General features: G+C 45.7%; 1 protein-coding gene across 6 annotated transcripts in view; it reads left to right on the top strand.

Moving 5' to 3' along the window:
- The window catches only part of LOC139573090 (focal adhesion kinase 1-like), a 152,995-nt gene extending 127,085 nt beyond the window's left edge, over nucleotides 1-25,910 (top strand). For 4 of the 6 annotated variants that reach the window (XM_071396148.1, XM_071396144.1, XM_071396143.1 and 1 more), the window contains 11 exons: nucleotides 2,966-3,077; nucleotides 7,583-7,621; nucleotides 8,191-8,277; nucleotides 8,882-9,019; nucleotides 9,238-9,369; nucleotides 11,398-11,460; nucleotides 13,960-13,999; nucleotides 15,512-15,615; nucleotides 22,995-23,150; nucleotides 24,719-24,799; nucleotides 25,019-25,910. In XM_071396148.1, coding sequence (XP_071252249.1) covers nucleotides 2,966-3,077; nucleotides 7,583-7,621; nucleotides 8,191-8,277; nucleotides 8,882-9,019; nucleotides 9,238-9,369; nucleotides 11,398-11,460; nucleotides 13,960-13,999; nucleotides 15,512-15,615; nucleotides 22,995-23,150; nucleotides 24,719-24,799; nucleotides 25,019-25,237 — 1,171 coding nt within the window. In that variant the 3' untranslated portion in view covers nucleotides 25,238-25,910. The remainder of the gene's footprint in view (nucleotides 1-2,965; nucleotides 3,078-7,582; nucleotides 7,622-8,190; nucleotides 8,278-8,881; nucleotides 9,020-9,237; nucleotides 9,370-11,397; nucleotides 11,461-13,959; nucleotides 14,000-15,511; nucleotides 15,616-22,994; nucleotides 23,151-24,718; nucleotides 24,800-25,018) is intronic. The other 2 variants (XM_071396146.1, XM_071396147.1) reach the window with 1 other exon arrangement.
- Nucleotides 25,911-27,124: the final 1,214 nt, after the last annotated feature.

Genomic DNA, 27,124 nt, shown 5'->3' on the forward strand with positions numbered 1-27,124 from the left:
GCCTGGTTGTCTGTCTGGTCTCTGGGACTCTCTTCCTGGTTGTCTGTCTAGTCTCTGGGGCTCTCTGCCTGGTTATCTGTCTGGTCTCTGGGACTCTCTGCCTGGTTGTCTGTCTGGTCTCTGGGACTCTCTGCCTGGTTGTCTGTCTGGTCTCTGGGACTCTGCCTGGTTGTCTGCCTGGTCTCTGGGACTCTGCCTGGTTGTCTGCCTGGTCTCTGGGACTCTCTGCCTAGTTGTCTGTCTGGTCTCTGGGACTCTCTGCCTGGTTGTCTGTCTAGTCTCTGGGACTCTGCCCGGTTGTCTGTCTGGTCTCTGGGACTCTGCCTGGTTGTCTGTCTGGTCTCTAGGACTCTCTGCCTGGTTGTCTGTCTGGTCTCTGGGACTCTCTGCCTGGTTGTCTGTCTGGTCTCTAGGACTCTCTGCCTGGTTGTCTGCCTGGTCTCTGGGACTCTCTGCCTAGTTGTCTGTCTGGTCTCTGGGACTCTCTGCCTGGTTGTCTGTCTAGTCTCTGGGACTCTGCCCGGTTGTCTGTCTGGTCTCTGGGACTCTGCCTGGTTGTCTGTCTGGTCTCTAGGACTCTCTGCCTGGTTGTCTGTCTGGTCTCTGGGACTCTCTGCCTGGTTGTCTGTCTGGTCTCTAGGACTCTCTGCCTGGTTGTCTGCCTGGTCTCTGGGACTCTCTGCCTAGTTGTCTGTCTGGTCTCTGGGACTCTCTGCCTGGTTGTCTGTCTGGTCTCTGGGACACTTGTGTCATGCGTACTGGACGTCTCTCCCCTAATGGATTATCTAAGTGGATATGTTCTCCTGTTCCTCTAGCAGCACACGAGGCAGCTCAACTCCCACTGTTGTAAGGTAACAGTCAGGGCTTTTCCTTCCTTATCTCCTTCTCTCCGTGACTCAGTTGACTGAATATGTCCTATTGAGGTCTGCCTTGAGCAAATGTGGAGTGATGTAGTTGGCTGTGAAGGAATGGTTTTGATTCAGGTCCCTCACAATACAGTTTTCCAGACTTATTCTGAGCATTGATGATATGGAACTCTAGCAAAGTGACGCTGGTGAGTAGTGAATATGTTTGGAGAGTCATTTAGCATGGCGTTCAGTGTGCTTCCATTGTAATGCTGTTGAATTACTGTCAGACTGTTTGATTTTCTTTTTAAAGGTAGTAGCTATTAGCTAGTCAACAGAAAGTAATACTTTATATAATGTTTTGTCAGCAACACTGCAAACACTTTTGTTATTAGAGGCAACGGTGCTAATAGCCTGTAACTTGTTAACAGACGGGTCAGGTTTGTGTTGTGTGTTCTGGAGAATGACCAGGACAGGTGGTCCCCATGTTGTTGTTCTTGTCTGATTTACTGCTGCTATCACACATTTTTTATTTATTTAACCTTTATTTAACCAGGTTAAACCCATTGAAGTTAAAAACCCCTTTAGTGAGGGCGACCTGGCAAGAAGGCAAAACAGGGAAATAGCAGCATGTCCATAAAATATTACAGAAAAATACAGAATACACACAAAAGACAAAGTGTCACAAGTTAAAGATACAACTGAAGATTAGAAACACCTGCAGTTATCACAAACAGTGTTGTCGATCAGAGTCTTAAAAACAGGCAAAGACACTAACTCCCCTAACTTTAAAATCTTCTGAAGCATGTTCCAGGATGAAGGGGCATTATGGGAAAATGATTTTTTCCCCATCTCCGTTCTAGCCTTAGGAACAGACAAGGACAGCAGCGACTATATTGAGTGACTGATCTGGGCAGTAAAGAACAGAGATACAAAGGCAGCATGGCAGCCAGGACTAATGCTGTTTCCACAAATAGTCCTCCCTCCCAGAGAGAAAGAGAGAGAAAGAGAGAGACAGAAAGGGAGAGATGGAGCGCGAGAGAGGGAGCGTGAGGGACAGAGAGAGACAGAGAGAGAAGAGAGAGACTGTGGGGTTCATGGGACACAGTTTATTGCCTGTATTTAGGCTGGAAGACCCTCCACTTCATGTAACTGTTCTTTGTTTAGTTGGGAGGAGACACTCCAGAGTTCTCAGCATCCAGAAGAATGTTTGGCTCAGTGAATTGCCTGCATTCTGTTCAGACTTGGGTCTAAGTTAATGCTGGCTGAAAGGTATTGTCAGAACAGTACAGAACAGTACAGTAGAGTAGACCCACATCTCCTCTCATTGTGTGATTCTATAAATGGCTTATTCCTCTAATGGCTATTGCAGGCTCTGAGGGGAGGGAAGCTGTTTCATGTGTTTGAGCGGTTTCCCCTCTTTTTGTGCATGTCCAATGGGTTTCCATGTGCTATGGACCAGAGGCATAAAATCACTGTAGCAGATCCAGGCTGGGTGGAGTGGGACCGCTGTCTGCTTTCCCTACTCTGTATTCCTTAAGGTCCTGTGTGTGTACCACATTGTCTGACTCTCAAATGGCTCCCTATTCCCTTTATAGTGCACTACTTTAAACACGGCCCATAGAGCTCTGGTCAAAAGTAGTGCACTATATAGGAAATAGGGATCCATTTGGTATGCATCCTATGTACTGTAGCTCAGGACAAGAGGATGTAGCTGGTTACAAGGGAAGGTTGTTGTAGTACTCAGCTGTGTGAAACCCACCCTGTCAGCTAACAGCTCTGTCAACAAAACCATCTGAGAACGCAGCAGGACTTAACAGTGAAGGACATGGACCTTGTGGCTGTAGTTACGCTGCAACAATATCCATCCCTGAATTGTAGTGGAGAAACCTGTCACCATGTACAGGAACAGTACAGTACAATAACCTGTACAGAGTTTATCCAGCGTATCTCTCCTCCCCTCTCAAAGCCACAGCACCACAGGTTTAGGTCTTTTTAGGAGATGCTGAACTAAACTATAGTTATGCTCCTGGCTGGACACTCCTGAAGTCTGATAGTATCACGGACACACACACACACACACACACACAGTCACAGTGGTTTGTTCTGTCTCTGTGCAGTCAGATATTGGAGGAGGAGAAGCTGCAGCAGAAGGAGAGGACACGTATGGAGATGAGACGTCAGGTCTCTGTGTCCTGGGACTCAGGGGGGTCCGACGAGGCGCCGCCTAAAGTAAGAGCTTACACACACACACACACGCGCACACACACACACACACACACACACACACACACACACACACACACACACACACACACACACACACACACACACACACACACACACACACACACACACACACACACAGATAGAGAGTCACACGCACACGTTTAGACACACACACACAGAAGCACATTAATAGACACACACACACACAGCGACTTTATGCCTTGGCCACGAGGAGGTCACAGACGTCAAAATCAACACCTATCTTGGCAGTCAGTCTATCAGTTGGCTGCTCCCATTACAAGAGGAGTTTTCATGGTGTGACATCTGTAAACACTGTACACAAATACAACAGTACAGTCAAGCTTGAGGCTTTAGTCAGTGACTCCCTCAGGAATTACACATAGAGTCAGGTGGGGTCTACATGCTTGGAGCCACAATTTCAGTTCTGTTGGTCAGACTGTCTGTCCGTTAGACATTATTCTGAGGGAAACGTTCTTCGTAGCTTCACCTCTTCCATCCTCCAATGTTATTTAGAGAGCTTTCATTTTCTATCTGATATACTAATGTCATTTCTGTTCCCAGTTTTCTCTCTGCTGCAGCTGTTCGCATTATCTAAAGCCTTATCTATTGTTAACCCATGGTCCTATTCTCAGGAACTAGTCTCCACCATGGGCAAACACTGCTGGCTGCTGGGACTGAACAGCTCTGTGTACAGCCACCATATCAACTCAGCAAAAAAAGAAACGTCTTCTCACTGTCAACTGCGTTTATTTTCAGCAAACTTAACATCTGTAAATATTTGTATGAACAAAGCAAGATTCAACAACTGAGACATAAACTGAACAAGTTCCACAGACATGTGACTAACAGAAATGTGTTCCTGAACAAAGAAGGGGTCAAAATCAAAAGTAACAGTCAGTATCTGGTGTGGCCACCAGCTGCATTAAGTACTGCAGTGGATCTCCTCCTCATGGACTGCACCAGATTTGCCAGTTCTTGCTGTGAGATGTTACCCCACTCTTCCACCAAGGCAAGTTCCCGGACAATTCTGGGGGGAATAGCCCTAGCCCTCACCCTCTGATCCAACAGGTCCCAGACGTGCTCAATGGGATTGAGATCCGGGCTCTTCGCTGGCCATGGCAGAACACTGACATTCCTGTCTTGCAGGAAATCACGCACAGAACGAGTAGTATGGCTGGTGGCATTGTCATGCTGGAGGGTCATGTCAGGATGAGCCTGCAGGAAGGGTACCGCATGAGGGAGGAGGATGTCTTCCCTGTAAAGCACAGCGTTGAGATTGCCTGCAATGACAACAAGCTCAGTCTTATGATGCTGTGACACACCGCCCCAGACCATTACGGACCCTCCACCTCCAAATCGATCCCGCTCCAGAGTACAGGCCTTGGTGTAACGCTCATTCCTTCGACGATAAATGAGAATCCAACCATCACCCCTGGTGAGACAAAACCGCGACTCGTCAGATGAAGAGCACTTTTTGCCAGTTCTGTCTGGTCCAGCGACGGTGGGTTTGTGCCCATAGGCAACGTTGTTGCCGGTGATGTCTGGTGTGGACCTACCTTACAACAGGCCTATAAGCCCTCAGTCCAGCCTCTCTCAGCCTATTGCGGACAGTCTGAGCACTGATGGAGGGATTGTGCATTCCTGGTATAAATTGAGCAGTTGTTGTTGCCATCCTGTACCTGTCCTGCAGGTGTGATGTTCGAATGTACCGATAATGTGCAGATGTTGGTACACGTGGTCTGTCACTGCGAGGACGATCAGCTGTCCGTCCTGTCTCCCTGTAGCGCTGTCTTAGGCGTCTCAGTACGGACACTGCAATTTATTGCCCTGGCCACATCTGCAGTCCTCATGCCTCCTTGCAGCATGCCTAAGGCACATTCATGCAGATGAGCAGGGAACCTGGGCATCTTTCTTTTGGTGTTTTTCAGAGTCGGTAGAAAGGCCTCTTTAGTGTCCTAAGTTTTCATAACTGTGACCTTAATTGCCTACCGTCTGTAAGCTGTTAGTGTCTTAACGACCGTTCCACAGGTGCATGTTCATTAATTGTTTATGGTTCATTGAACAAGCATGGGAAACAGTGTTTAAACCCTTTACAATGAAGATCTGTGAAGTTATTTGGATTTTTATGAACTATCTTTGAAAGACAGGGTCCTGACAAAGGGACGTTTCTTTTTTTGCTGAGTTTATAACCACCATTTCTCTTCTAATACTGTGTGATGACTATTGATGGGAACTATTTTATCAAGAGACTATTTTATCAAGATACTTTTTTATCAAGGGAATCTTTAATCAAGGGACTATTTTATCAAGATACTTTTTTATCAAGGGAATCTTTAATCAAGGGACTATTTTATGTGACTACCCTGTCCCCCCCTTACTGACTACCTTGCTGTTCTCCCCCACTGACTACCCTGCTCTCCTCCCACACTGACTACCTAGCTCTCCGCCCCACTGACTACCCTGCTCTCCTCCCAAGCTGACTTCCCTGCTCTCCTTCCCCATTAGTTCCTCTACCAGCTCTCTGCTTACAGCTTATCACCCAGCTGGCTTTGTCTTCAGCAATGTTCCATCATGTCTCAATGTGCTTGTCTGTCTGTGTGTCTGACCACATCTCCCTGTGTCTCAGTGTCTCTGTTCCCTTGTCTCCCTCCGTCTCTCTGTCTGTCTGGTCCCTCAGTCTTCTCTGTCCTGTCTGTCTGTCTGTCTGGTCCCTCCGTCTGTCTGTCTGTCTGGTCCCTCCATCTGTCTGTATGTCTGTCTGGTCCCTCTGCCTGTCTGTCTGGTCCCTCCGTCTCTCTGTCTGTCTGGTCCCTCCATCTGTCTGTCTGTCTGTCTGGTCCCTCCATCTGTCTGTCTGTCTGTATGTCTGGTCCCTCCGTCTTTCTGGTCCGTCTGTCTGTCTGGTACCTCCGTCTGTCTGACTGGTACCTCCGTCTGTCTGACTGGTACCTCCGTCTGTCTGACTGGTACCTCCGTCTGTCTGACTGGTACCTCCGTCTGTCTGACTGGTACCTCCGTCTGTCTGTCTGGTACCTCCGTCTGTCTGTCTGGTACCTCCGTCTGTCTGTCTGTCTGTCTGGTACCTCCGTCTGTCTGTCTGTCTGGTAACTCCGTCTGTCTGTTTGTATGTCTGGTCCCTCCGTCTGTCTGTCTGTCTGTCTGTCTGTCTGTCTGTCTGTCTGTCTGTCTGTCTGTCTGTCTGTCTGTCTGTCTGTCCTGTCCTGTCCTGTCCTGTCCCCCCCCCCTGTCGGCCGTCCTTGCAGCAAAGCTTTAGTCTGGAATGTCTGTCGGCGCCTATACCTCAATGCTTTGGCCCTCAGCCCTCCCTGTGCTACCCCCAACTGTCCTTCCCACCCCCCACCGTGCAGCCCTGAGGAGACCCTCCATGCCCCCTGTGGTGGTCAGATCCTCTACCCCCACCTCCACACTGACATGCTACAGCCACCCCAAAAGCAGCAGCTGACCCATGCAGTCCACAGATCCATACAGGCCGGTGGAACAGGACAGGACAGAGGGCCACAGCATTAAATAGATCAGAGCTGTAAAGGTTTTGACATACGCCACTCTAGTGGTGTCTCTCTGAAAGACACACAGCAGGGCTGGACACTGTTCAGTTCCAATCCAGGGATTTCAGTGTCAACTTATGTAGAGAAATCACTGGCTGTTTCTCATAGGGCTCCTGTTAGGATGCAACAGTGATCCATTATAGTGCTTTCACTTTGACAAGAGACACAAAATGGCTTTAAATCTAGTTAGATGATTATTGTGGATTTGTTAAAAGCTGTCGCCTAAATACTTACACTGAGTATGATGGCAAACAAACTAGAGTAACATTAAATTACATTTAGAATTAAATAATGTTTTGGCCCAACGTAGATTTAGTGATTTTCTTTGTTGAATATTGTGACACTAAGCTGTTTGGAAAGCGGCATGTTGTCTTAACACATGCTAACACAATGTGCCTTGGCCTTGAGGGGGAAATGCTATTGAAATGTCCTCAGGTTGTCAGTCACTTTCAGAGCCTGTGTAGGATGCTTGTGTTATCCTTGTCCCAAATGGCACCCTTTTCCCCTATGTAGTGCACTACTTTTGACCTGGGCCCATAGGCCTCTGGAGGAAAGAAGGGCACTATGTTAGGGAACAGGGTTCCATTTGGGATGCATTATGCAGTACTGTACAGCAGGGTGACGTCTCCTCCCTCCAGATCTCTGGATGATGCAATCTACTGTTATTCTACCATGAAAACATGCTGCTCTCATTGGTCCTTTTTCAACACGGTTGGTTGATGCTTCCGTTGTCGTCATCTTAGCCATCCCAACGTTGTGTAGAATCTTGGATTTCCTGTTTTATGATGTTTCTATTGTACGTGTTCTAAATGAGCATCTGAACTCTGTCTCTTGCACATCATTTCATGTTTCCACAGTGTTGTCACATGTTGTAACTTACAGCCTGTTCTGTTTTGTTCACTGTCTTTTGCTAATCGGGAGGTTTGGCCTCGAGAAGCTTACTGTGAAAAGGTCTGTAAGGTAGATGTCTCGTTATGATTAAATATAAGGAAAGTCTGAGTGCAATGCTCAGTGGAGGAGGAGATTGTTGCCTGCCTGCCTATCAACAAGTCACCCTGAATTGGAGATGATTATTCTACCCTCATTCCCCCCTCCCCCGCACCAAAAATAACCAGCAACTCTACTAAGTCCAACACCAGAACTCTCATGTAACTTTTTTGTGGATGTTGAACTAACCGCCTGCTTGTTTCATAGCCTTTCTTTGTTTCCCTTTTGAACAGCTCGAACTCTGTCCACACACATTGCATCTGTAGTTTGTGTGCCAGTCAATGTGTGTGTGTGTGTGTGTGTGTGCGTGCCAGTCAGTGTATGTGTGTGTGTGTGTGTGTGCCAGTCAGTGTGTGTGTGTGTGTGTGTGCCAGTCAGTGTGTCTGTGTGTGTGTGCCAGTCAGTGTGTGTGTGTGTGTCAGTCAGTGTGTGTGTGTGCCAGTCAGTGTGTGTGTGTGCCTAGCTCTATCTAACCCAGACCTAGCTATGGAGATGAAGCAGCAGCATGTATTTAACAGAGCTCTCTGTCTGTCTCTCTATAGCCCAGCAGACCAGGGTACCCAAGCCCACGCTCCAGTGAGGGGTTCTACCCCAGCCCACAGCACCTGGGGCAGCCCACCCACTACCAGGTAGAGCAAGGAGAGCTGGTATACGGGGGGGCAGGTAGCCTAGCAGTTAAGAGCGTTGGACCAGTAACCGAAATGTTACTGGTTTGAATCCCCGAGCCGACTAGGTAAATCTGTCGATGTACCGTTGAGCAAGGCACTTAACCCTAATTGCTCCTGTAAATCGCTCTGGACAAGAGTGTCTGCTAAATGACTCAAATGTAAATTTTAAATGTGTTATAACAGCATAACCACTAGCAGGTAGAGCAAGGAGAGCTGGTACATTGTGTTATAAAGTAGTTATAACATCATAACCACTAGCAGGTAGAGCAAGGAGAGCTGGTACATTGTGTTATAAAGTAGTTATAACAGCATAACCACTAGCAGGTAGAGCAAGGAGAGCTGGTACATTGTGTTATAAAGTAGTTATAACAGCATAACCACTAGCAGGTAGCCTAGCTACTACAACACACTGACAGAGAGACATGAGACAGTACCCTGTGTTTATACAGTAGTTATAACAGGCCTTTCCCTAGATGTCATGGGATTCTGTTTTGGTAGTTGGGATATTGGGGGTTCCTGATCTAAGTAGATACATTACTAATTCAAAGGCCCCTGTCCTTCCCAGATGGCAGGATACCCAGGCCCCCACGGCATGCCCTCCATGACCAGTGGGATGTACCCTCCCCAGGCATCCCACGATCCCCATGACACCTGGAACCACCACCGGCAGCAGGACCTCCCCATGTGGTCCCCCAACATGGAGGTAAGGATCTGGGGATGGATCAGTGTTGTACACCTGGTGCTCCCAATAACAAGATGGTACTGTAGTAGCGATTGAGGTTGGTGAGGGACAATGCACTGATTCTCTCTCTCTCTCTCAATCTCTCTTTTTCTCTTTCTCTCTTTCTCTCTCTTTTGCTCTTTCTCTATATCTCTCTTTCTCTCTCTCTCTTTCTCTCTCTCTGTGTCGGTCTGTCTCAGGACAGGGCGTCTCTGGACATGCAGGTGATGGGTCAGGTTCTGCCCCCCCTCCTGATGGAGGAACAGTTGATGATGCAACAGCAGCAGATGGAGGAGGACCAGCGGTGGCTGGAGCAGGAGGAACGCTTCCTGGTAATAAAACACACACTATATATACATACACACATACCCCACACACAGACACACTATATATATATACATACACACATACCACACACACACACTATATATATACATACACACATACCACACACATATACAAGCACACACACACACTATATATACATACACATCCCACACACACACATAATGGTTGTACATACCTGCCTCCTGTAACCCCTCTGATGGTGATGCAGGAGATAACAGACCTGCCTCCTGTAACCCTTCTGATGGTGATCCAGGAGATAACAGACTTGCACCTTCATGTTCTGTTTTCAGGGTGTTTACTTACAACTGTAATGTCTGACACAAAGGTACATCATCATTCCTTGGAAAGCCCTGTGTTAATTGTGCACAGATGTCGTACATTATGTTTTGCACTGGCTTCATACCCCTCAGTTATTTTAGTAGTACCGTATCATTATCTCTGAGATGTGTCCCAGAGCGCCTCAGTTCACTTCTTGGATAATTTTTTACTTTCAACGGACAAAGGCGGTTTCAGAGAAGAAAGGGGGAAACAAAAAGCGTGCGTGCGCCCAGGTGTGGCTAAGGCAAATTCCTAGCTAATGATAGGTTTGTCCCTCCATGCGCCGTCAAGTATGGTAAACTTATTTTGACCCAGAGTTGGTGAAAGCCAAATGATCTTTGCTGGAAAGCTGAGTAGGTTGTATGTAGTTTAGACCCGTAGACTCTTATTTCATACAAGGGGAGGGACTACTAGAAGAAAGGAAGGAGAGGACCAGGGGAGGGAGAGAGATAGGGAGGGAGAAAGAGACAGGGTGAGAGAGCGAGAGGTGGAGAGATAGAGAGAGAGAGACAAAGAGGGAGGAAGAGAGAGAGGCAGGCCAACAGAGAAATACCACTATCTGGCAGCATGTTCACTTTGTGTGAGTCAGTCAGCGAGCCAGTCAGTCAGTAAGTCAGCGAGCCAGTCAGTCAGTCAGTCAGTCAGTGAGCCAAGCCGTGTAAACAGGAGTAAAACTGGGGAACCTCTCTCATCCTGTTGATGGAATTCCTAGCAGCTCGCTCCATGCTCTCCTCCCAGGCACTGAAACACCCAGCAGAGAACAGCAGTCCAAAGGATGCAGGTTTTCAAGTCCTGCCTCGGAAAACTGGTACAGCATTAGGGAAGGAGGGAGGGAAGGAGAGAGGAATGTAAATAGTTTGGCAGGCAGCTGGCATGAGACTGAAGTTTTAATAAGTTAACGGGCAGAGCAGCAGCAGGAGTACATTTGCTGCGCTGCAGGATTCTAAGCTGTGTACAACTGTTTCTTCTGTGTTGAAGTGCTAGAAAGATAAATAATTGAATGTGCCTACTAATGTAGATGTTAAAATATATTAGCATACTAGAAAAAATATGAACATACTAGAAAAAAATATTAACATACTACAATTGATGCTCATCAAGAAATAACAGCGACAAGTGCACTGGAAAACTATTTAAAACGACTTTAGGCGCGTTACATCGCATTAGATAAAGTCGCTCAGAAGATGTGGTATTAGCTGCAATCTAATGTCACTTTGCTTATGGAAAACGGTATCGAGCAATGTAAGGGTTTTACGCATGCGCAGTTGTTGGGGCTAGCTAAGCTTTCTGCAAGTTGGATGAGCAGCGCATTTACCTCCGCAACAGAAAGTCACGTCAAAGCTTAGCTAGCTTACATTAGCTGAAACCCTATATTACAATACAACACACACACACATAATAATGACGACTCCAAGGATCAAGCGGAGAATGTCTCTTGTTACCATTTTGTCCTGTGTTTACGTAGCAGTGATTTGTATTTGTCATGATATTGTATATTCATTTAGATTTGATCTGACTGATTTGAATATCAGTGCATCAGATGTCATACCACAGTTATAGCAAAGTAATGTCCATTATCACTGTGATATAGAGAAATAATGATTGTTTTCCACATTGAAATCAGTCTGAGCATTTGTTTGTTTGTTCGTTCGATCCTTCATTTAACCTGCTGTGTCTCTCTCGGTCACAACCAGAAGCCGGATTCAAGGAATTCCAGAGGCAGCATTGACCGGGATGACTGCATCCTCCAAGGCCCAGTAAGTCTCCTCTTTTTACTTGGTTTCCCTGGATGGAATAACAGTCAACGCTATCTCATTTTCTCTTTACCTCTCTCACAAATATGCAAAATACCTTGGGCTTTCACTCAAAAGATGTTAAAGAGATTTTGTCTGGAGGGGGAGGGGGGTTCCCGTCAATGTCTCTCTGTTGTCTGTGCTTGTTGTACCACTCCTAGCCTGGGGTTGTGTATGAGTTATACAGTGAGTCAGTGAGTATTACAGTAAGTCAGTCGTACAGTGGGAGAGAACACTCCCAGACAGCCGGTGTAGTAACTCTAGAGCCTCAAGTCAATCAAACCAGTATTTCTGTATTTACGCTGTAGTGCAGTATATTAGCAGGCATAAATGTTTTCCTTACTGAATGGTTTTGTGGTAAAATAGCAACAGGCCCCCTGACAGATAGATGCTATCAGTTTTTAAAACACGACTTTGGCTCAGAGAGCTTCAACATATAAATGCATAATAGATACAGTGCATTCGGAAAGTATTCGGACCCCTTCTCTTTTTCCACATTTTGTTACGTTACAACCTTATTCCAAAATGTATTAAATAAATACAAAATTCCCATCAATCTACACCCAATACCCCATAATGACAAAGCGTAAACAGGTTATTTGAAATTTTTTCAAATGTATTAAAAATAGAAAACTGAAATACCTTATTTACATAAGTATTCAGACCCTTAGCTATGAAACTCAAAATTGAGCTCAGGTGCGTCCTGTTTCCATTGATCATCCTTGGAGATGTTTCTACAACTTGATTGTTGTCCAGCTGTGGTAAATTCAATTGATTGGACATGATTTGGAAAGGCACACACCTGTCTATATAAGGTCCCACAGTTGACAGTGCATGTCAGAGCAAAAACCAAGCCATGAGGTCGAAGGAATTGTCCGAAGAGCTCCGAGACAGAATTGTGTCAAGGCACAGATCTGGGGAAGGGTACCAAATAATATCTGCAGCATTGAAGGGCCCCAAGAACACAGTGGCCTCCATGATTCTTAAATTAAGTTTGAAACCACCAAGACTCTTCCTAGAGCTGGCCGCCCAGCCAAACTGAGCAATCGGTGAAGAAGGGCTTTGGTCAGGGAGGTGACCAAGATCCTGATGGTCACTCTGACAGAGTTCCAGAGTTCCTGTGTGAAAATGGGAGAACCTTCCAGAAGGACAACCATCTCTGCAGCACTCCACCAATCAAGCCTTTATTGTAGAGTGGCCAGATGGAAGCCACTCCTCAGTAAAAGGCACATGACAGCCTGCTTGGAGTTTGCCAAAAGATACTTAAAGGAATCTCAGACCATGAGAAACAAAATTCTCTGGACTGATGAAACCAAGATTGAACTTGGTCATCATGCTGTGGGGATGTATTTCAGCGGCAGGGACTGGGAGACTAGTCAGGATCAAGGGAAAGATGAACGGAGCAAAGTACAGAGAGATCCTTGATGAAAACCTACTCCAGAGCGCTCAGGTCCTCAGACTGGGGTGAAGGTTCACCTTCCAACAGGACAACTACCCTAAGTACACAGCCAAGACAACTCAAAAGTGGCATCCTCTGAATGTCCTTGAGTTGCCCAGCCAGAGCCCAGACTTGAACCCGATCTAACATCTCTGGAGAGACCTGAAAATAGCTGTGCAGCAACGCTCCCCATCCAACCTGACAGAGCTTGAGAGGATCTGCAGAGAAAAATGGGAGAAACTCCCCAAACACAGATGTGCTGTTAGGACATAGCATGTAGAACTATTAGAATGTAGAACTATTAGAACATAGAACATAGAGCTATTAGGACATAGAATGTAGAACTATTTCATTTGTTCCCTGTCATTGCTCAGTGTCATTACATTGAGCTGTATGGACAGCTGTGTTCTGAGCTGCATGGACCATTAGAAGAGTATAGCCCCAAACCAAACCCACTCTTAGTTTAAAACACCGGCCACATTAATGCAGCAGCTCTCATGCAATCCACTCTATTTTACTGGGCAATTTGCAAAACCAAAATCTTGCTTCATGGCGAGATAACTGTCAGAATCTGTCTCCCTGATAATAATTATAGCCAGGCAGAGGATGAAGCCAAGGAGTGATGGATAGCCATTTAGCATGTTGAGTTGATGCACAAAAATATTGAATACAACTCTCAATAACCTCTAGGTTATTCTGTAAACTTCAATCAGCAAGTGTTTTATTGACTTACATTTAAACAGGGAATACTGCATATGGTCTGTTCTACAGTTTGTTTTAGGGCTATCACAGTAAAGCAGAGATGTGTTTTTACTGTGGAACGCCATGTAAACTGGTGGTTGGCTGTGGTCCGGTTAGGTCTGTGTATCCAAGCAGCAGGAGTATTTTGAGTGTTGGTGGAGAGACCACAACACAGATGACACCAGAGAGACTGCTCACTGGGATGTTGTGGAAAAACACTGTTGGAAATGTGGAATGAATCCTGCTGGTTTATTTCAACTGCTTGTTTGTGTTTGTTTGTGCAGACAGGAAACCAGCACATATACCAACCCATAGGCAAACCAGGTAATGTGTCAGCCAATGTAATTACAGGTTTACCTTACACCTATTGTTGTCAATGTTCTCTGACTCTAACTCTGACGGGCTCTGACTGGCTCTGACTCTGACTGGCTCTAACTCTGACGGGCTCTGACTGGCTCTAACTCTGAGTGGCTCTAACTCTGACTGGCTCTGACTCTGACTGGCTCTGACTCTGACTGGCTCTAACTCTGAGTGGCTCTAACTCTGACTGGCTCTGACTCTGACTGGCTCTGACTCTGACTGGCTCTGGCTCTGACTCTGACTGGCTCTGACTGGCTCTGACTCTGACGGGCTCTGACTCTGACTGGCTCTGACTCTGACTGGCTCTAACTCTGACTGGCTCTGACTCCGACACCGGCTCTAACTCCGGCTCTAACTCCGACCGACTCTGACTGGCTCTGACTCTGACACCGACTCTGACTGGCTCTGACTCTGACTGGCTCTGACTCTGACTGGCTCTAACTCTGACTGGCTCTAACTCTGACTGGCTCTAACTCTGACTGGCTCTAACTCTGACTGGCTCTAACTCTGACTGGCTCTAACTCTGACTGGCTCTAACTCTGACTGACTCTGACTGGCGCTGACTCTGACTGGCGCTGACTCTGACTGGCTCTAACTCTGACTGACTCTGACTGACTCTGACTGGCTCTAACTCTGACTGGCGCTGACTCTGACTGGCGCTGACTCTGACTGACTAACTCTAACTGGCTCTAACTCTGACTGACTAACTCTAACTGGCTCTAACTCTGACTGGCTCTGACTCTGACTGGCTCTGACTGGCTCTGACTCTGACTGGCTCTAACTCTGACTGACTCTAACTCTGACTGGCTCTAACTCTGACTGGCTCTGACTGGCTCTGACTCTGACTGGCTCTAACTCTGACTGGCTCTAACTCTGACTGGCTCTGACTCTGACTGACTCTGACTCTGACTGGCTCTAACTCTGACTGGCTCTGACTGGCTCTGACTGGCTCTGACTCTGACTGGCTCTGACTCTGACTGGCTCTGACTCTGACTGGCGCTGACTCTGACTGGCGCTGACTCTGACTGGCGCTGACTCTGACTGGCGCTGACTCTGACTGGCTCTGACTCTGACTGGCTCTAACTCTGACTGGCTCTAACTCTGACTCTGACTGGCTCTGACTGACTTTGACTCTAACTCTGACTCCCTCAACTGTTCTAGCACATTCCTCAACCATTTTAACTGCTAAACTATGTTGACAGGCTGACAATATGGCTATTTCTGCTAGGCCTGTGTTAGTTTATGTTGCCATAATAGTAGATATTTGATAGGAATATCGTTGAATCTGTGAGAGTTTGATAAGAAATGCTACAATTCCTGTGCATCTTCCATATAGTCATGCGTTGGTTTTATTCCTTATGTAACTGATTATGGGTCCTTCGCCTCCACATAACATGCATATATTGTACTATATGTTGTAGTTTAAGTATCTGTTGATTCTATTGTACGTATCTGATGGGTCCTTTGCCTCAACAGAACATGCAGCTCCACCAAAGAAACCCCCCCGTCCCGGAGCCCCCAGTCACCTGGGCAGTCTGGCCAGCCTGAACCCCGTGGACAGCTACAATGAGGGAGTGAAGGTAAACTGATGCTCACATCTTTATTCTACCATATCTACCAATCAAACTTTACACGCCTTCTACAACAATCCAGTCATTTGGCTTCATCGCTCAATTTAAGCCCACAGATTTACACGTCTCAAAGTTGTTTCAATTTATTTGTAGTTATTGTGTTGGTATTTTACTTTTGCATGTGCACTCCTAAACAAAGTGTTCATCCATCATTTAAAAGTTAGAATCCTTCATTGAAATGAGAACAAAGTGGTTCACAAACATCAGAGTAAAACAAGTTGTTGGGTTCTGATGAGGTACGACAGTTGAACTAAGCTCCTGAGGCATTTACAAGTTATATTCTTCAAATATCAATGGGTATATACACTGAGTGGACAAAACATTAAGGACACCTTCCTAATATTGAGTTGCACCCCCTTCCCTTTGCCTCAGTTCGTAGGGTCATGGACTCTACAAGGTGTCCAAAGCGTTCCACAGGGATGCTGGACCATGTTGACTCCAATGCTTCCCTCAGTTGTCAAGTTGGCTGGATGTCCTTTGAGTGGTGGACCATTCTTAATACACACAGGAAACTGTTGAGTGTGAAAAACTCAACAGTGTTGCAGTTCTTGACACAAACCGGTGCACTCTTATAGTGGGCCATGTAGAGGTCTTATAGCAGGCCATGTAGAGGTCTTATAGCGGGCCATGTAGTGGTCTTATAGCGGGCCATGTAGAGGTCTTATAGTGGGCCATATAGAGGTCTTATAGTGGGCCATGTAGAGGTCTTATAGCGGGCCATGTAGAGGTCTTATAGTGGGCCATGTAGTGGTCTTATAGTGGGCCATGTAGAGGTCTTATAGTGGGCCATGTAGAGGTCTTATAGCGGGCCATGTAGAGGTCTTATAGTGGGCCATGTAGTGGTCTTATAGCGGGCCATGTAGAGGTCTTATAGTGGGCCATGTAGAGGTCTTATAGTGGGCCATGTAGAGGTCTTATAGTGGGCCATGTAGAGGTCTTATAGTGGGCCATGTAGTGGGCCATGTAGTGGTCTTATAGTGGGCCATGTAGTGGTCTTATAGTGGGCCATGTAGAGGTCTTATAGTGGGCCATGTAGAGGTCTTATAGTGGGCCATGTAGAGGTCTTATAGTGGGCCATGTAGTGGTCTTATAGTGGGCCATGTAGTGGTCTTATAGTGGGCCATGTAGAGGTCTTATAGTGGGCCATGTAGTGGTCTTATAGTGGGCCATGTAGTGGTCTTATAGTGGGCCATGTAGAGGTCTTATAGTGGGCCATGTAGAGGTCTTATAGTGGGCCATGTAGAGGTCTTATAGTGGGCCATGTAGAGGTCTTATAGTGGTCTTATAGCGGGCCATGTAGAGGTCTTATAGCGGGCCATGTAGTGGTCTTATAGCGGGCCATGTAGAGGTCTTATAGCGGGCCATGTAGAGGTCTTATAGCGGGCCATGTAGTGGTCTTATAGCGGGCCATGTAGAGGTCTTATAGTGGGCCATGTAGTGGTCTTATAGTGGGCCATGTAGTGGTCTTATAGTGGGCCATGTAGAGGTCTTATAGTGGGCCATGTAGTGGTCTTATAGCGGGCCATGTAGTGGTCTTATAGGGGGCCATGTAGTGGTCTTATAGTGGGCCATGTAGTGGTCTTATAGCGGGCCATGTAGAGGTCTTATAGTGGGCCATGTAGAGGTCTTATAGTGGGCCATGTAGAGGTCTTATTTATTTTTTATTTTTCCGTTATTTTACCAGGTAAGTTGACTGAGAAAACGTTCTCATTTGCAGCAACGACCTGGGGAATAGTTACAGGGGAGAGGAGGGGGATGAATGAGCCAATTGTAAACTGGGGATTATTAGGTGACCGTGATGGTTGAGGGCCAGATTGGGAATTTAGCCAGGACACCGGGGTTAACACCCCTACTCTTACGATAAGTGCCATGGGATCTTTAATGACCTCAGAGAGTCAGGACACCCATTTAACGTCCCATCCAAAAGACGGCACCCTACACAGAGCAGTGTCCCCAATCACTGCCCTGGGGCATTGGGCTCTTTGTTTAGACCAGAGGAAAGAGTGCCTCCTACTGGCCCTCCAACACCACTTCCAGCAGCACCTGGTCTCCCATCCAGGGACTGACCAGGACCAACCCTGCTTAGCTTCAGAAGCAAGCCAGCAGTGGTATGCAGGGTGGTATGCTGCTGGCAAATAGTGGGCCATGTAGAGGTCTTATAGTGGGCCATGTAGTGGTCTTATAGTGGGCCATGTAGAGGTCTTATAGCGGGCCATGTAGAGGTCTTATAGTGGGCCATATCCATGTCTCAATTGTCTCAAGTCTTAAAAATCTGTCTTTAACCTGTGTCCTCCCCTTCATCTACACTGATGAAGTGGATTTAACAAGTGACATCAATAAGGGAGCATAGCTTTCACCTGTATTCACCTGGTCCGTCTATGTCATGGAAAGAGCAAGTGTCCTTAATGTTTTGTACATTCATTGTTTAATTAATTTATACGTGCAAAAATGGATGTTGCAATTAAGGATTCTAACTTTAAGCTGAGAAGTTCATGACTATGCATCTAAAACATGACTAACTGTCCCTATTCCTGTTAGAACATTCCTACATGACTTTACCATGTTGTCCAGATCACAACGACTACCACTGTATTTCAAATACACAGACTTCCCCTTTCTTTATGACACCCAAAAGACCGGAGATGTCACTATTTTCCCCACTGATGGTTACTATGGCAACAGTCCGTTTGAGTTTCTCTGTGTCAGCACAGAACATCCAGGAGCGTTACCTTCCCTAAGTTATACAAACTGTTAGCTCTGCTCTGCTACCACTGCCTTGGTGTCATTAGGCTGCGTCACTAATGGCACACTATTCCCTATATACAGTGAGGGAAAAAAGTATTTGATCCCCTGCTGATTTTGTACGTTTGCCCACTGACAAAGAAATTATCAGTCTATAATTTTAATGGTAGGTTTATTTGAACAGTGAGAGACAGAATAACAACAAAAATATCCAGAAAAATGCATGTCAAAAATGTTATAAATTGATTTGCATTTTAATGAGGGAAATAAGTATTTGACCCCTTCTCAATCAAAAAGATTTCTGGCTCCCAGGTGTCTTTCATACAGGTAACGAACGGAGATTAGGAGCACACTCTTAAAGGGAGTGCTCCTATTCTCAGTTTCTTACCTGTATAAAAGATACCTGTCCACAGAAGCAATCAATCAATCAGATTCCAAACTCTCCACCATGGCCAAGACCAAAGAGCTCTCCAAGGATGTCAGGGACAAGATTGTAGACCTACACAAGGCTGGAATGGGCTACAAGACCATCGCCAAGCAGCTTGGTGAGAAGGTGACAACAGTTTCTGTGATTATTCGCAAATGGAAGAAACACAAAAGAACTGTCAATCTCCCTCAGCCTGAGGCTCCATGCAAGATCTCACCTCGTGGAGTTGCAATGATCATGAGAACGGTGAGGAATCAGCCCAGAACTACACAGGAGGATCTTGTCAATGATCTCAAGGCAGCTGGGACCATAGTCATCAAGAAAACAATTGGTAACACACTATGCCGTGAAGGACTGAAATCCTGCAGCGCCCGCAAGGTCCCCCTGCTCAAGAAAGCACATATACATGCCCGTCTGAAGTTTGCCAATGAACATCTGAATGATTCAGAGGACAACTGGGTGAACGTGTTGTGGTCAGATGAGACCAAAATGGAGTTCTTTGGCATCAACCCAACTTGCCGTGTTTGGAGGAGGAGGAATGCTGCCTATGACACCAAGAAACCATCCCCACCGTCAAACATGGAGGTGGAAACATTATGCTTTGGGGGTGTTTTTCTGCTAAAGGGACAGGACAACTTCACCGCATCAAAGGGACGATGGACGGGGCCATGTACCGTCAAATCTTGGGTGAAAACCTCCTTCCCTCAGCCAGGGTATTGAAAATGGGTCGTGGATGGGTATTCCAGCATGACAATGACCCAAAACACACGGCCAAGGCAACAAAGGAGTGGCTCAAGAAGAAGTACATTAAGGTCCTGGAGTGGCCTAGCCAGTCTCCAGACCTTAATCCCATAGAAAATCTGTGGAGGGAGCTGAAGGTTCGAGTTGCCAAACGTCAGCCTCGAAACCTTAATGACTTGAAGAAGATCTGCAAAGAGGAGTGGGACAAAATCCCTCCTGAGATGTGTGCAAACCTGGTGGCCAACTACAAGAAACGTCTGACCTCTGTGATTGCCAACAAGGGTTTTGCCACCAAGTACTAAGTCATGTTTTGCAGAGGGGTCAAATACTTATTTCCCTCATTAAAATGCAAATCAATTCATAACATTTTTGACATGCGTTTTTCTGGATTTTTTTGTTGATATTCTGTCTCTCACTGTTCAAATAAACCTACCATTAAAATTATAGACTGATCATTTCTTTGTCAGTGGGCAAACGTACAAAATCAGCAGGGGATCAAATACTTTTTTCCCTCACTGTAGTGCACTACAGTACTTTTGACCAGAGTCCTATGAGCCCTGGTCAAAAGCAGTGCACTAAATAGGGAATAGTGTGCCTTTTGGGGTGCACCTTAAGCCTCAGCTAAAGCAGTCCCAGCTGTAGTTCACCCCCTCTCTCCTCCTTCCCCAAACACGCTCATAAATACCACATGATCGACCAGGCAGTCAGGCCTGCAATGCACCCTGGGAAGGAACACACTCTTTCCATTACACTGCCTTCTTACCATCAGCATGGAAATGATTTAACAAGAGGAATACTCTAATGTGGTTCCTTCTTCCTGAGAAAGAAGCAACATGTAAACACTGAGGGTCTTTATCAGCCCATCATGACTGGAACTGAGATGGTCAGACTGGGCTATGATATCATGCATCACAAATGGCTTCCTATTCCCTATATAGTACACTGCTTTTGACCAGAGCCCCATAGGCCCTAGTGGTAAAACGTTTTGCACTATATAGGAAACAGGATGTCATTTGTGACACTGTACTACAATGTACTCAGTACTGTACTACCATGGCAACCTGTTCCCTGTTCTGATGAGGGAATTAGTGGGATTCATGCAAAAGATAAAAACATGTCAAATAAAACACAAAGGCTACATTTACGCAGGCAGCACAATTCTGATATTTTGCCAGTAATTGGTCTTTTGACCAATCAGATCAGATCCTTTGCCAATAATTAGGTACATTTTCAGAATTGGGCTGCCTGTATAAACACAGACAAAGTTTCATGACCACAACATTTGAGTCACCACCTCTGTAGATATTTCAGTATTTACTCAACCAACCTCTCCATAACCTTATTTATTTGGATGAAACTTTGCTCTCTGGTGTTATTGCGTGTATTGTTAATGCTTGTTGCATTAATATTTTCTCCCTCTTCTGTCCCTCTTGCCTCTGCCTTACTGTTGTTGAACTTAGCCCTGGCGGGTAAGAGAACACTGTGAATGTGTGTGTGTACGTTCATACGCTCATATGTGTGTGTGTGTGTGTGTGTGTGTGTGTGTGTGTGTGTGTGTGTGTGTGTGTGTGTGTGTGTGTGTGTGTGTGTGTGTGTGTGTGTGTGTGTGTGTGTGTGTGTGTGTGTGTGTGTGTGTGTGTGTGTGTGTGTGTGTGTGTGTGTGTGTGTGTGTGTGTGTGTGTCTCTTTAGACCTAATTTCTCACAGAATTGTCAATCAGTTGTTATTTGATGCTGAAAAAGCAGGCTATGGGTTGGGTTGTGTAGTGGGGTGGGACAATGGAGTCCATCTGTATCTCTGGTAACAGTGAACTTTTAATGCATCATCTGATTTGGGGCGCTTTACAAATGGCACCCCATTCCCTATATAGTGTACTACTTTAGACCAGAGGGCCCTGGTCAGAAGTATAGTATATAAGAAATAGGGTGCCATTTGGGACTCAACCAGGGTTCTGTTGTCTGTTCACTGAACCACTTTAGCCTTCTCATCCTAATGCATTTCACCGTACTGACACAACACCTCTTTACCATCGATAAAGTGGGTCTTATAGTGGGCCATGTAGAGGTCTTAAAGTGGGCCATGTAGAGGTCTTATAGTGTGCCATGTAGAGGTCTTATAGTGGGCCATGTAGAGGTCTTATAGTGGGCCATGTAGAGGTCTTATAGTGGGCCATGTAGAGGTCTTATAGTGGGCCATGTAGAGGTCTTATAGTGGGCCATGTAGAGGTCTTATAGTGGGCCATGTAGAGGTCTTATAGTGGGCCATGTAGAGGTCTTATAGTGGGCCATGTAGTGGTCTTATAGTGGGCCATGTAGAGGTCTTATAGTGGGCCATGTAGAGGTCTTATAGTGGGCCATGTAGAGGTCTTATAGTGGGCCATGTAGAGGTCTTATAGCGGGCCATGTAGAGGTCTCAGCAGGCCATGTAGAGGTCTTATAGTGGGCCATGTAGAGGTCTTATAGTGGGCCATGTAGAGGTCTTATAGTGGGCCATGTAGAGGTCTTATAGCAGGCCATGTAGAGGTCTTATAGTGGGACATGTAGAGGTCTTATAGCAGGCCATGTAGTGGTCTTATAGTGGGCCATGTAGCGGTCTTATAGTGGGCCATGTAGCGGTCTTATAGTGGGCCATGTAGAGGTCTTATAGTGGGCCATGTAGTGGTCTTATAGCGGGCCATGTAGAGGTCTTATAGCGGGCCATGTAGTGGTCTTATAGCGGGCCATGTAGAGGTCTTATAGTGGGCCATGTAGAGGTCTTATAGTGGGCCATGTAGAGGTCTTATAGTGGGCCATGTAGAGGTCTTATAGCGGGCCATGTAGTTGTCTTATAGCGGGCCATGTAGTGGTCTTATAGCGTGCCATGTAGTGGTCTTATAGTGGGCCATGTAGAGGTCTTATAGTGGGCCATGTAGTGGTCTTATTGTGGGACATGTAGTGTATGTTCAGATCTGTGTTTGTGTCCATAATAATGTGTTTGTCTACGACATTGTTTCAAACAACCCTTTGAATCCTAAACATAACACACTGACTTCTTCCTAAATGGGATCTGTGCACTTTTGACATGATTTAGGAATAATGCTGAATTCCAAATAACTCCATTATAGAATGTATTGTTTATTCCAGATGCTGACATCTTCCTAACATAACCTCTAACCCTCTTTAGACCCAATGTACAATTTCAAGGATATGTTTGACTTGATTTAGCCGCTGGTGACAGTCTCTACAAACATTTCAAATTCCTTGGGTTTTTGTCATTGTGATTTACTACCATGAATGACTGTGGTGTTGACTGACTGGTGATATATACTGCCATCTATTGGTGAGAGTTAAGAAATGCAAGGTTGAACATTATATGAATCATCTGTTCCTCTCTGTTATTTCTCCATCTCTGCTCACAGTGTATTTTTGTCCTTCATTCAGCTCCAGCCTCAGGAGATCAGCCCACCCCCCACTGCTAACCTGGACCGCTCTAATGACAAGGTCTATGAGAATGTCACAGGCCTGGTGAAGGCTGTCATAGAGATGTCCAGTAAAATTCAGCCTGCTCCTCCCGAGGAATACGTGCCAATGGTCAAGGTAGGAGAGACACAGTGTTCATTATCTCCACATTCAATCATCAGGGTTCATTGTAGCAAAACGCTTACGTTTCCTTCTTTTTGGAAATGTTTTATCCATTTGACCTTTTTTACCTTTAGCAGACGCTCTTATCCAGAGAGACTTACAGTAGTGAGTCATTTATCAGACGCTCTTATCCAGAGAGACTTACAGTAGTGAGTCATTTATCAGACGCTCTTATCCAGAGAGACTTACAGTAGTGAGTCATTTAGCAGACGCTCTTATCCAGAGAGACTTACAGTAGTGAGTCATTTAGCAGACGCTCTTATTCAGAGAGACTTACAGTAGTGAGTCATTTATCAGACGCTCTTATTCAGAGAGACTTACAGTAGTGAGTCATTTAGCAGACACTCTTATCCAGAGAGACTTACAGTAGTGAGTCATTTATCAGACGCTCTTATCCAGAGAGACTTACAGTAGTGAGTCATTTATCAGACGCACTTATCCAGAGAGACTTACAGTAGTGAGTCATTTATCAGACGCTCTTATCCAGAGAGACTTACAGTAGTGAGTCATTTATCAGACGCTCTTATCCAGAGAGACTTACAGTAGTGAGTCATTTATCAGACTCTCTTATCCAGAGAGACTTACAGTAGTGAGTCATTTAGTAGATGCTCTTATCCAGAGAGACTTACAGTAGTGAGTCATTTAGTAGACGCTCTTATCCAGAGAGATTTACAGTAGTGAGTCATTTAGTAGACGCTCTTATCCAGAGAGACTTACAGTAGTGAGTCATTTAGTAGACACTCTTATCCAGAGAGACTTACAGTAGTGAGTCATTTAGTAGACGCTCTTATCCAGAGAGACTTACAGTAGTGAGTCATTTATCAGACGCTCTTATCCAGAGAGACTTACAGTAGTGAGTCATTTAGCAGACGCTCTTATCCAGAGAGACTTACAGTAGTGAGTCATTTAGTAGACGCTCTTATCCAGAGAGACTTACAGTAGTGAGTCATTTATCAGACGCTCTTATCCAGAGAGACTTACAGTAGTGAGTCATTTATCAGACGCTCTTATCCAGAGAGACTTACAGTAGTGAGTCATTTAGTAGATGCTCTTATCCAGAGAGACTTACAGTAGTGAGTCATTTAGTAGATGCTCTTATCCAGAGAGACTTACAGTAGTGAGTCATTTATCAGACGCTCTTATTCAGAGAGACTTACAGTAGTGAGTCATTTAGCAGACGCTCTTATCCAGAGAGACTTACAGTAGTGAGTCATTTCGCAGACACTCTTATCCAGAGACTTACAGTAGTGAGTCATTTATCAGACGCTCTTATTCAGAGAGACTTACAGTAGTGAGTCATTTAGTAGATGCTCTTATCCAGAGAGACTTACAGTAGTGAGTCATTTAGTAGATGCTCTTATTCAGAGAGATTTACGGTAGTGAGTGCATACATTTTCATACTGGTCCTCTGTGGGAATTGAACCCACAACCCTGGCGTTGCGAGCGCCATGTTCTACCAACTAAGCTACACGGGACAGAGCAGATTTCTCGGATTGGTTCATATGAGAATATTTGTGTTTCAGGATGTGGGTCTGGCACTAAGAACACTCCTGGCCACAGTGGATGAAACAATCACGTTACTTCCAGCTAGCACACACAGAGAGGTACGTTAACCAGGCATGGGCCATTTCTGATCCAGTACTATGTTAGTCCCCTCTGCCTTCTCTTATACAGGTCATTTTGTTTTAATTAGTTACATAATACTGGAATATATGCACCCTGTTCATTCACTGAACCTATTTCTATTTTATCTCTCAATATATTATAATAATAATAATATATGGAACATTTATGTTTTAATCAAGTACTATCTTATCTTAAAGGTGGAGATGGCCCAGAAGCTGTTGAACTCTGACCTGGCGGAGCTGATCAACAAGATGAAGCTGGCCCAGCAGTACGTCATGACCAGCCTGCAGCAGGACTACAAGAAACAGATGCTGACGGCCGCCCACGCCCTGGCCGTAGACGCCAAGAACCTTCTAGACGTCATCGACCAGAGCCGGCTCAGGATGTTGGGCCAGGCCCGGCCGCCACCTCACTAGCGCTGGGGGAGGAGGGTGTGGATGAACTGACTCAACTCAAAGCTTCTGGCTGAATGACTGTCTGGACAGATGGAAGCCGTGTGGGGGCGTCCTTGGGTTTGTTCACCTGTTCTGTCATGTCTAATCAGTGATTACTTCAAGGAAGGGAGGAATGAGGAAGATTGCACTGTGAAGGAATTTGAACGGGGCACTGCTTCTACAGGACCGTCATATGGACTGGACTCCAGGGGCATCACCAGGCAGACTAGCGACCACTCTGACCCTCACTCCCCAACACACCACTCCTTTTTATAGACTTGGAATCTTTGAAGAGTTATTTTATTTTATGCTGCACCGATTTGTGTCGGCTGACTAACTGTGAATTCCTACAGTCCCAGATTTCATCTGAAGAAGAATCAGGAGGCACACTTCAGAAACTGCTCCCCCCAGAGGACATATGGAGGATGACGTGGACAACAGAACTGAACTGGAACCTCTATGCTTTAGTAGACAGAACACTGAACTCCTCACACTACGTCTAACATGTCTGTTTCATTGTTAACACTTGTCACAAGCTCAATAGTGATTCATGGAGGATCACAAACACTGGGATATATTTTGTCTTGGCTCAGTCGGCCATCTTGTCAAATAGGAGAAAATAACGGATTAAATAAAATGATGACAAAAAGCCAAAGCTGTGACAGTGCTTTCCTGTGCTTATGAATGACAGCCAAAGCTGTGACAGTGCTTTCCTGTGTTTACGAATGACAGCCTAAGCTGTGACAGTGCTTTCCTGTGTTTACGAATGACAGCCTAAGCTGTGACAGTGCTTTCCTGTGTTTACGAATGACAGACAAAGCTGTGACAGTGCTTTCCTGTGTTTACGAATGACAGCCTAAGCTGTGACAGTGCTTTTCTGTGTTTACGAATGACAGCCAAAGTTGAGACAGTGCTTTCCTGTGTTTACGAATGACAGCGCTTTCCTGTGTTTACGAATGACATACAAAGCTGTGACAGTACTTTCCTGTGTTTACGAATGACAGACAAAGCTGTGACAGTGCTTTCCTGTGTTTACGAATGACAGCCAAAGCTGTGACAGTGCTTTCCTGTGTTTACGAATGACAGCCAAAGCTGTGACAGTGCTTTCCTGTGTTTACGAATGACAGCCTAAGCTGTGACAGTACTTTCCTGTGTTTACGAATGACAGACAAAGCTGTGACAGTGCTTTCCTGTGTTTACGAATGACAGCCTAAGCTGTGACAGTGCTTTCCTGTGTTTACGAATGACAGACAAAGCTGTGACAGTGCTTTCCTGTGTTTACGAATGACAGCCAAAGCTGTATCAGTACTTTCCTGTGTTTACGAATGACAGACAAAGCTGTGACAGTGCTTTCCTGTGTTTACGAATGACAGCCAAAGCTGTGACAGTGCTTTCCTGTGTTTACGAATGACAGCCAAAGCTGTGACAGTACTTTCCTGTGTTTACGAATGACAGCCTAAGCTGTGACAGTGCTTTCCTGTGTTTACGAATGACAGACAAAGCTGTGACAGTGCTTTCCTGTGTTTACGAATGACAGCCAAAGCTGTGACAGTGCTTTCCTGTGTTTACGAATGACAGACAAAGCTGTGACAGTGCTTTCCTGTGTTTACGAATGACAGCCTAAGCTGTGACAGTGCTTTCCTGTGTTTAACAATGACAGCCAAAGCTGTGACAGTGCTTTCCTGTGTTTACGAATGACAGACAAAGCTGTGACAGTGCTTTCCTGTGTTTACGAATGACAGACAAAGCTGTGACAGTGCTTTCCTGTGTTTACGAATGACAGACAAAGCTGTGACAGTGCTTTCCTGTGTTTACGAATGACAGACAAATCTGTGACAGTGCTTTCCTGTGTTTACGAATGACAGACAA

The sequence above is a fragment of the Salvelinus alpinus genome, chromosome 4, assembly GCF_045679555.1.
Source record: "Salvelinus alpinus chromosome 4, SLU_Salpinus.1, whole genome shotgun sequence".
NCBI lineage: Eukaryota > Metazoa > Chordata > Actinopteri > Salmoniformes > Salmonidae > Salvelinus > Salvelinus alpinus.